This window comes from Zeus faber (genome assembly GCF_960531495.2).
Source record: "Zeus faber genome assembly, chromosome: 7".
Lineage (NCBI taxonomy): Eukaryota > Metazoa > Chordata > Actinopteri > Zeiformes > Zeidae > Zeus > Zeus faber.
The window spans coordinates 2,549,224-2,560,454 of record NC_137203.1 but is presented as its reverse complement, the minus strand read 5'-3'; the positions used below and the strand labels follow the sequence as shown (position 1 = coordinate 2,560,454).

At 48.5% G+C, this 11,231-nt stretch overlaps 1 protein-coding gene across 1 annotated transcript in view; it reads right to left on the bottom strand.

Moving 5' to 3' along the window:
• The window catches only part of fras1 (Fraser extracellular matrix complex subunit 1), a gene marked incomplete at its 5' end in the record, with an annotated part of 136,242 nt that extends 134,755 nt beyond the window's left edge, over nucleotides 1-1,487 (bottom strand). The window contains one exon of the mRNA XM_080003755.1: nucleotides 1,395-1,487. Within this exon, the coding sequence (XP_079859881.1) occupies nucleotides 1,395-1,487 (93 nt within the window). The remainder of the gene's footprint in view (nucleotides 1-1,394) is intronic.
• Nucleotides 1,488-11,231: the final 9,744 nt, after the last annotated feature.

The window sequence follows — 11,231 nt, the reverse complement described above, 5'->3', positions numbered from 1 at the left end:
GCACACACACACACACACACACACACACACATATACATAAAAGCTATGAGCATAAATGAATACCATTTGTGCTTTTTGAACATCGTGTCTGACAGAACTGTTTTTGTGTTCACAAATTGGGTCATTTCCGACTTGACGGCGTCAGCGCAGTCGGCGCCGTCAGCCTCGGCGCTGCCACCTGACGAGCTTCACCTCAGGTGAACGGAGCGTGACAGCCCAACCTCCCACCAGACAGCAGAACCCAGGATGTTAAACACCACTGTGGAAGGAGGAGAGCCTCACTGCCTCGGCCAAGTAGACAATGAAATACAGCAAAGGCACAAAGTATGAAGTTTCGTGAAAAAATTGCTATCAATTAGCCATACTCCCCCGGCGCAGCTGCAATCAATCAGTTACTGGGAGCGCGGCGTGTCTAAAGGCGAGCTATAAGCTGCAGATCAATCAATATTCCAGGGCCCCCGTGCTCGCAGATAACGTCTTCCAGTCCATAAATGGGATTCGGCTGAATGACTGATCGGCCCCTCACTGGGGTGGCTGGGGCGCTCCTGCAGAGGTCACTTTGTGTTTGGGGGGGGGCACAGATGTCTTTAAACCGTGGACACGCTGGAGCTGGATCCATGTTCTACGCTGGGTGGGTTTTTAATCTGTTCTTACAGCTTCAGCAACTCCTCTCATCTCTTTCTGAATTACCACGGATTCCAGAAGGTAAATACTAAATGGTAGATTCATTTTTTTTTTTTTTTAATTTAGAGAAGTCAGTGACGTGTCACAAATGACACACGTCAAGTGTGATGTTACACCTACATGTGAGGCAGCGGATGTGGGGGCGTTTACCAGTGTGGGTGTGTGGTTTGCCCATTTTGTTTTAATGTTTTCTGGCGATCACTGTAAATCAAAGTAGTTCACACTAATGGAAGATAATTTGGGATACGCACTTTTGTGACTTTTTTTATACTGGAAATACTGATTCAAACATTCATATTCTGCTTTAAAAAAAAACAACATTTTGGAATTTGTTTTTGGACGTCACAGGATGTTTCAAGACTCGACACCGTGAACGCAAGTCGGTCGATACCGCAAAGTGGTGGAGTTCTACCCCAGGCCCCAGACTCCACCCATGGTGAAGCGGTTTTCCATCCTCAGGTCCTTCAAGGTCAAAACAAACAGAATGTCCCGCCTCGCCTGCTCTACCCCGCTGCTCCGTCAAATATAAAGGATCTGGAAACCAAAGCGTGCGTTGCAGGCACAGAGAAATAAAAAAGGAAAGGAAATGGAGCCAGAATCTCGGGAAGACTTTTGTCGATGTGCTCGACTGAGCGGATGGTGCCAACAAAACAATGACATCTCCATGCTCCCCCACCCAATCAGCATCTGAGCTCCCAGAAGGTTCTCACTTTAGGGTTGCGCATCAAACTTGAATCTAGCTTGGGGTCGTTGTTTTTCCCGTGGTGCTTGAACTGTTTTGGTAGCACGGTGGCGCAGTGCATTGCACTGCTGCCTCACAGCAAGAAGGTCCTGGGTTCGATTCCCGCCTGGGGCGCTGTTGGCACCGTGCTCCGGCGGGTTATCTCCCAAACAGGAGCCTTTCTGTGTGGAGTTTGCATGTTCTCCCCGTGCTCACATGGGGTTTCCTCCACCTCACGTCAGTAAGGACCCCCACCAAAAACATGCACCCATCATGGTCTGACCAGCGATGGACACTTATCACCTGGTCCCCGGGCGCGTCCACGTACGCTGCCCACTGCTCCTGGCTGTGGCCCCGGAGGAAGGACAAACCAGGATGGGTCAAAAGCAGAGGATCCATTTCACCGGCCACCATCAAGCATGTGTGTGTGCAAGCATGTGTTGTGGAGTGTCGTGTGACGATTAAAGACTGTTTCTTTCTTCTTCTTCTGTTTTGCAGGGCCGTGCGACAGCTCCACACTGCGGCCGCTGAGTGCTTTTGTACCGCGACGAAGCCGATCCATCCTCCAAGTGGCTTAAAACTGTTGAAATCCAGTTAGTGACCAGTAACCCTGAAGTGACCTAACCCTAACCTCTAACCTCTTCTCAGGAGCATTAAATCCCCTGATCTTACAATTTGAGATGCAGATTCAAAGGAATATCCTGAATCGCACACCTCTGAGATTTTCGTTTCCCCTCATTTCACTCGATTTTTCCCGTGGTGGCCTCGGGCAGGCCTCGCCGAGATGCTTCACGTATGCGGGAATATTTAAGCACCCGCCTTAGCGTGAGCTGAATATTTTAACTTTTTTCAGTCCTCTGTGACGTAATGAGTCTGATGTTACGGAGCAGATCAGGTCTGGTGCAGATGTGGGCAACGAGATTCTAATAAAATGACTAAATATTACCAAAATTCTTATGTGTGATAACAGACACAAAATAAGTTAGTGTCATATATTGTATTGCCGTCACCATAGCAACACATCCCTTGATGGGTTTTGCCGTCGTTTTCCCGTTTCCACCTGAATGCAGCGTCAGTTGTTGAGCAACAACCAACAGTTTCCTCCTCGGCATCGACGGCGCAGACATGTTGGTCGTTGGTCGTTGTTCTGAGAGCCTCCGTCTACTTCTACTTCCTGCTCCACTGGGCATTTCTTTCTCATTCTGGTGAGTACTGCTACCTCATGGCTGGGTATTTTTATTCTCGGAACGTCCTGCGGCCCAAACACTCCGGTTGTTACAGCAACAACAAAACCACAGATTGTTCAGTTCTTATTGATAAGACAAAATCTTCTTTGATTAAATTCTTATTAGCAATTAATGGATAGTCAATTGATTGTTAAGATCCCTACTAACGATGGGTATATGTATATTCACATGAAGAATGCTGCGTCGGAAATGACATACTACATACTATATACTACATGTGCCTACTATGATCTAGAGTAAATGAGTTTGCAAGGAAAAATACTTTGTGAACATATGACATCATCACAGAGACGTGTCACAATGCATTATGGGTCGTTCATACCAACGCGCAGTGTTTGCGTACTACCTACCGTATTTCACGGTCCTGGTACTTTCTAGACAGCAGCTGAGCAAACTATGGTTTCAGACAAACTTAACACTTATTTGGCGTGCTAAGTATGCCACTCTGGAGGAAGCGCAAGTCGGTTGAAGTTCCCTCCCAAAGGTGCAGCAAACTCACGAACAAAAGCCTTTTTGTCCAACTCAATGCCAGCTGTAGGAACTGTCATTCTCACCACATTTTGAGATTGTGATATGTGGGCGCTGGTTCAGAGAAAGCCCACAAGAATGATAACAAGGCAGAACTCCCATAACTGATGAACACAGCAAAAGCAGGCCAACCTCCCACTGAGCACCATAACAAACAATGAGTGAGTGTGATATAAAGATATAAGAACAAGCGTTGTTAATCTACACTACAATATTGTCCTTTAAACACGGAGATGTCGTAATGTCATGATGGTGCGATTCCGCTCAAAGATGATAAATCGCCCAGCCCTGGCTGTCAGTCATAGTATAAGTAGAACGCTTTGGGGGAGCTGAGGCCAGTTTGCCAAAGACAACTTAGCATGTGAGTTCATTTCAGCCCAGGTCACAGGGGACGAGCCCGGTTACATTCAATTCTAAATCCTGCCGCGCCTCTACCTTCTGAATGGACCATGACATGAAATGAAGTTGACCCCTTAAACCAGTCGCCTTGTTGGAAAGCCACCGTATCCCATTAAATCTGCACTTGCTATTACTTTGCGTGCCTCTAGACAGACCAGGGCCAGGGGGCCTATATAACAGACAACTGGAGCTGGCTGTGGCAGCAAATTATCCAATCCGCCTCCATCGGTCTGTCGCCCCTGTGGGACACGTCCCCTACAGGGACCTATACTTGGGATTTATTGATTAAATGCCAACAGAGTGGAAGCTCACAGCTCAGCCACGCAAACAGAACTACCAATGTTTAGAACTACGATGCATCACCTCATCCAAAATGGTGTAAATTACTGTATTTTGACGTCTTTATTGATATCCCGTAAAATTCCTTGATTGTGCCTTTCTCCGACCCACCGAACCACGCACTAACTTTGCAATCACTCCAGCAAAGTTCCTCAAACCAGACGGGAGCTGTGGTGTCAACCTGAAGCCAGGCCAGGCTGCAAGAGTGTGCATACCCAGTCCACTCTCATTGGATGAACAAAAAAAAATCAAAAACTCACCTGAGATTCAAGTAAAATCCAATTTCAGACAAACGGTTGGGAAAGGAAAGGAAAGGGAAGCAAACTGAACTGGTGGTTGCAGCGGTTTTCCGTTCAGGTGAGGGAAACTGAGAAGGGTGGAGGTCTGCCACACTTAGCAGAACCTAATTGGGCCAGAATTGGGCCAGCCTGGTTCAGCGCTGTTGAGCCGCAGATAGAAAACTAAAGCTATTACTGAGTCAAATTCAATCTGGGGAGCTACGTGATGGATCACACCACCTCTGTCTAGCCTCTATTATTTAAAAGCTGCTGACGCCTTGACCGCCAACTCTTACTCCACTTTCAAACTACAATTATTTGAAGTTAAACTGTCAAAGCCGGCGCTTTTTGCCGTGGTGTATAGGCCGCCTAAATCTAGCGAGAACTTTACGCAAGAGTTGCTGGCCTCAATTATGCCTAAATGGGATAGAATCCTAATTCCTGGTGTTTTCTAATAATCATGTCTGTTGCCCGCCGAGACCTTTGGAAAGGGATTTTGAAAACCCCGTAGACTCGTTTAATCTCCTTCAAAGTGGCCCCAGGCAACAGCATGGCCATCTTGTTTTTTTTCCCCGTCTGTGATGTTGAATAATGCGACCGAGTCCATTGCTTATCTGATTGATTGTTTGAGGCCATTCTTCCCCCATGCCTGGTTGTTGCTGGACTACATTGATTGCTGGACTGCCAGCCAGTCCCCAAACTCCTGTATAGCTGCTCTTATTGCCTGTGTTATTGAGGTGCAGCCCTTTACCAAAGTGTTGACCACTTTATTTAACGCTCCCTGTTTAAACGGTAAATGGACTGCATCTCATGTAGCGCTTTCCTAGTCTTGCCCCCCCTCAAGGTGCTTTACAGTACACACCTCACATTCACCCCTTCATACATCGATGGCAGCGCCAACACTGCAAGGCGCACACCAGTTCATTGAGCGCAGTTAGGGGTTCAGCGTCTTGCTCGAGGACACTTTGACGTGCTGCCAGGACGAGCCGGGGATTGAACTCGGAACCCTGTAATCACTGGACGGCTGGCGCCACCTGCTGTGCCACTGTTGCCCGTTTCAGCAGAGGTCGGAGGTCGAAGGTGGAATGGTACCACCGTTACACCTCTGACCTCCTGTGGCCCTGTTCCACTTCTCGGTCACTTAGATCCTCTGACCAGATGCTTCTTACTCCCCCGTCTTACGAACCAGGTTGAAGCAAATGGGCGATGGTGCTTTTTCTGCTGCTGCCCCAAGGCTGTGGAGCGGCCGGCCCTTCCCTGTTCGGTCTTTTAAATGCAGGCTGAGAAAACACCTCCTCTCCCGGGCCTTCCAATCATTTTAAAATCGCTCAGAATATCATGCACGTCTTTTCATCTTCTGTTCTCTGTGTTATTGTCTGTCTGCTTCTTATATTTTATGCTGTTTTAATCCACATGCTGTTAACTCACATGCTTAGAATCTTTCGGCGTATCGTGCACACCTTTTTATCTTCTGTGCTCTGAGTTATCGTCTGTTACATTGCACACTGTTTTAACTCATGCTGTACAGCACTTTGGTCAACTCTGGCGGTTTTTAAGTGTGCCTTATAAATAAAATTGACTTGACGTGACTTGACTTAACCTCAGTCAGCCTCAACGGGGCCTGGGAGAGACGGGGCCACAGCAGAGGCCCCCAGGTTCTCCTCAGGGGAAAGGCTGTCGGGGTCTCTTATGGAGAATTCACTTCAACCAAGAGAGACTCCTGTAGAGTCTAAGAGTCGGTGCGTCTGTGTCTGGTTGGGGTCGACAGCAAGCTTCATTTGCACCCTAGTGGTTGAAAACATCAATAGAAACACCAACAAGTACAAGTTAAGATTTCAAGTACATGAAACTGGTGCACCGCATCTAATCACATCTCATCTCAAACATCTCCTTGTCGCACATCGAGACCTCGGTGCAAAGGCCGGCAGTGAGTTCACCTTTCACTGCACATGCTAGGAGCTTTTTCTGGAGGGCAGCAGCTGCACGTCGCTGCTGTTTGGGCAAAGAAATGGCAACATAAAGGCACTCAAAATGATATTCACCTGCTGACATTTAACTGCTTTCCCCGGCAACCTACTCCCTTAACCGCTGGACTGATAATATGTACATTTCCTGCAAACCGAGCTGCAAAACAGGCAAAGTCCCCGCAGCTGAAGGACACCTTAAAACTCGCCCTCACCCTCTCAACCAGAGAATCAGATTTTAATTTGAGCTTTGGCCTAAATTCAAGCCGTTTCGAAGACAAGCGGAAACTTTAGCTTGTTGCTGGTTTCATCAGGGGTTGAATCACGCTGCCCTCAGTTATCCATCATGCAGGCCTCCTCAATACGAGCCGGCTGGCAGCCAGGCAGATCTATAGTTTGTATAGAGCCATTTTTCTTTCTTGTCACAGAGCCGGCATTGTTAAGTGCAAAGTAAGTCCAAATGTCCAAATGTCCAAATGTCCCAATGTAAGCCTTTTTTGCTTCTGCCTCGGCCCACAAACAGCATGGAATTAAAGAGGAAACGTTGATTATCAACAAGACTTTTCCCCAGGCCTCTGATCCAATTACGGGCGCTGGGTGTAAGACGTGACAAATGACCAGTTATAACACCGGCCTCTGTGCGCCTATACAACCGAGCTGCCCCCCCGGTCACAGCCCATACCCCTCAGGCAGTCGATCATGGACGCCTGCCTAAAAGCTTCCTGTCCTCCGAGCGGGCCGCCCCAGAACCAGGGTCCTCCACAGACACGAACTAAAGCTGAAGTCCTTATAGGTCAGACAAACGTTAAAGGGAAATTCCGCCACAAAGCAAAATTAAACTCATGAAGCAGGAGGTGGGAGCTGGACCTCTGGACTCAGACAGCTGGACAGAGAGCCTTCAAATACCGTCTCAGACATTGAGCTCGTGGGTGGTTAATATTTACATCCATTTACAAACAGAAGGTTCATTTTGTATTAAAAGGGCGATTCCTAGGCCAGAAATGGAAGGTCATTTTGGACTTGAATCTGATGGAAACTGAGAGGTCAAATGAAACTCAATGAGCTCGAAGGATCCGACGAGACGGCGGACAAAAAAAACAATTCAATCACGCAGATGATTGGCGGGCGTTCTGCTCGGGCGGTTATGGACCCCTGTATAAATACCACTGACCCCCTGAACGGGGTCAGCAGCAGGAATCGAGGTGAGATTTCATTGCAGGCAAGTTAATAAAGGTGACCTTTTAGAGCACAGGGCAGCAACAAAATAAATGAATCAGATGACCTCTCCGTGACCAGAATGAGGGGAATGCATAAACCATGATGGGAGACGGGGAGAGGGAGAGACAGCGAGCTCTGACACTAATAGGTTTTGGAACAAGGACAAGTGGAGGTAAAAAGAGGCAACCTCACAAAAACAGCCCCAACCTTGAGTATTTCCTCTATGTTTCAGCAAACCTTGGTTGTACTGTTTGTTTATTTGTTATAATCATTTCTTGCATCTGTTCTCCTCTATGATGCAGTATGACAGAGGGATATGTGGGTATTTGGAGTTTTTAAAGAAATTCACTTGCTGCAAAGATCATTGCAGTAAGAACTACATCATCCAGTCACTGACCTCCACTGTTTTCCCTGGTGGAGATTGAGGCGGAATTTATAAACTGCTGGGAACAAACATTTAAATCATTCATTGTCCGTCGCCCTGTCTATTTATAACGGCAAATGTTGTCAGAAACAGATTCTTACTGAAACTGTTTGGGCGGAATAAAAGTTTCCCAACAAGCTGCCACCGTCAGACCAAACAGAACAAATTCTTCGATCACAGTCGTGTTTGGTGCATCACCACAAAAACTGCCAATGAAGCTCATGGGGAACGAGTGTCTTTGCGCATTTTGGGTGAATAATATTGTTTCTCAGAAGTCACTTTAAACAGAGGGCAGACACCTTTCCTTTGGTAGTTTATTCGTAGTTTAAACACGCAGGGGAGTCCCTGGATTCTGTGTTGTGTCACTTTATAGGTTGACAAATCTTGTCCAATAAAATCTTGGATGGGGAAATGCAACGGAGGTACTTGTAGAACCAACATCACCGGCTGCATTTAATCTGTTGGCGGATTAAATGCAGTGCAGGATGCGCGACACAGGGGGTGGGACACGGGATGCGGGACGCAGAACGCAGGACACAGGACGCGGGACGTAGGAGGCGGGACACGGGATGCTGGACGCGGGATGCGGGACTCGGGAAGTGGGACGCGGATGGCGGGAGTCGGGACAAGGGACGCGGGAAGCAGAACCCAGAAGGCAGGACGCATGACGCAGGACACGGGACCATGTGTCAGTTCTGTTCGAGTCTGTATGTCACTCATTTACTCTGTGTAAAAATCAAAAAGTAGAAATATAAAATGTACATGAGTAAGAAAAATAAAACCTGCCAAAGCCTCATGAAACGCCGTCTGAGTGAACAGAAACCCAAATCACAGGTGCTGTCCTTCATCCCGCCGCCGGCTGCCATACATAATGCATGGTGGCAGGCTACGGGCCGGGATGCAAGTTTAACTCTGTTGTCTTGCGGCGGAGAAGACTCCTTAATTATCCAGCTCGGAGGGTCCTCACATCACAAACACACTGGTTTGCATTCGCTCAAGTGGAGTTTTAGGACTTTGAAAGACAGGATGCATAATTCAGAATCTGTTTGACAAATCTGTGTAATCCCGACGCCGTTCTGTCGCTCTGCCCCGGGTGCGGAGACAGGGGAGAACGTGAACGAGGAGGATGTGCAGAGAGAATATAAATAAGGAAAGAAATAACAAAGACTTGGAGAGAGAAGGAGAAGGATGGAGAGAAGGGAAGAAAAAGAGCGTGGAAAAAAAGCTTCAAAGTAATGAGGAAAGAAGGAAATAAGGAGCACGGTTGCCGGAGGTCTCGTTCATTTCTATGGGAGTCAGAAACCGCCTGGGAAAGGCTCCGCCCCCCCGCAAAACGATTCCGTTTTTTTCAGTTTTTCAGCGATTGTGATGAATTTTGGTTGTGAAACTCCTGAAGCCGCTCACTGTTCATGGCAAACCGGCCTCATTGGAACTGGACTTTAAATAAGTTACGCATTCAACATTATTAAAGTTAACGTTGGGCGTCACCGTAGTCGCTCTCAATAAATCTACTTGTAATGATGAATGGTCCAAATGAATTGTGCGTGTTTTCTGGGGTTCGTTTCGGTTCTCGTTCCTCCGCTCGGGCAGACGAGACGCTTCTTAAACATATTTTGTGAGGGGAAAGCTGGACACGTGCACTCCTGCGACCCCCAGAGTGCGGGTTCCCAGGGTGTACGGCCACAGAAAGAAGGAGAGACAGGCAGACAGACAGGCAGGCAGGCAGGCAGGCAGGCAGGAAGGCAGGCAGACAGACAGATAGACAGGCAGACGGACAGGCAGGTAGGCAGGCAGGCAGGCAGGCAGACAGACAGATAGACAGACGGACAGGCAGGCAGACAGGCAGGCAGGCAGGCAGGCAGGCAGGCAGGCAGGCAGGTGGACAGGCAGGCAGACAGACGGACAGGCAGGCAGAAAGGCAGGCAGGCAGGCAGACGGACAGACAGGCAGTCAGACAGACAGACAGACAGGCAGGCAGACAGACGGACAGACAGGCAGGCAGGCAGACGGACAGACAGACAGGCAGGCAGGCAGACGGACAGACAGCGCTCTACGTGCGTCGTGTTGGGACTTGCAGGAGCCGCAGAGCGCCGCCAAACACAGCAACATAAAAACAACAAAAACAAAACAAAGGTGAATAATTCATGCAGATAGTGTCGCGGGGCCGGCGGAGAAGGGGCGTAAAAAGCAACATGCTCAGCAGCCCAAGGACCCTGGCCCCGCTCGGATCCGGCCCCCCGGCCCCCCACCCCCCCCCCATACGGCCCTGAGTGCACTTAAATAATGAACCCCGTTCACTCGGCCTCCGTCAGTCGCAGGGCTTGTTACTAATTGAAGGGAAACCCGAACCCGCTTCCATGCAACCCTGGTCCTGCTGTGAGAGATACTAGATCAATGTCTCATGATCAACATCTTGGGCAAATGGCATCAAGCCCCATTTTTTTTGCAGCACCTGCGCCTCCTGAAGTCTCTGCACGGGACTGTAGAGAGGGCAAGTGGGATCCCACCACCAGTGGCTACTCCACAGCTCTGAGGGGAGAGGACGAGAACCTCCGTCCTCCCTCTCTCCCTCCCTCCCTCCCTCCCTCTCCCTCCCTCCCTCCCTCTCCGCTCCAGTTTCATAACACAGTAAACTGCACTAGCACCGTTTCAATGCTCCCATTTTTCATAGAGGGTTTAAAAAAAAATTGTCCGTCATCAATGTCAATCGATAGACGATCTGCCCAAGCCTATAACAGAGGGGTAGCAACAGAGGGGTAGGAATAGAGGGTTGTAATTGAGGGGTAGTAATAGAGGGGTAGGAATAGAGGGGTAGTAATAGAGGGGTAATAACAGAGGGCTAGGAAGCAACAGGGGGGTAATAATAGAGGGGTAGGAAAGGAGGGGTAGTAATAGAGGGGTAATAACAGAGGGGTAGTGACAGAGGTGTAAGAACAGAGGGGTAGTTACAGAGGGGTATTAATAGAGGGGTAGTTACAGAGGGGTAGTAATAGAGGGGTAGATATAGAGGGGTAAGAACAGAGGGGTAGTTACAGAGGGGGAGTGACAGAGGGGTAGGAACAGACGGGTAGGAACAGAGAGTTAGAAGAGATGCAGTAGTACTTGGAGGTACACACACTCTAAAATATACTTCATCTGAACAATGTGTCGTCTCCTGCAGAGCAACACGGGAGGCTACAGAAGATAAAAACCACCAACTAAACATCATAAAACAAGCTCCAGTACAGAGACATTAACTTCCTGATTACACACACACACACACACACACACACACACACACACACACACACACAAAAAACACAAGTTGTCGCACATGTAGGGACTTACACCTCCACTTAGGTGTGGATCATCACTCAAACACCCACACAGACTCACACAGACTCACACACACACACACACACACACACACACACACACAAAAAACACAAG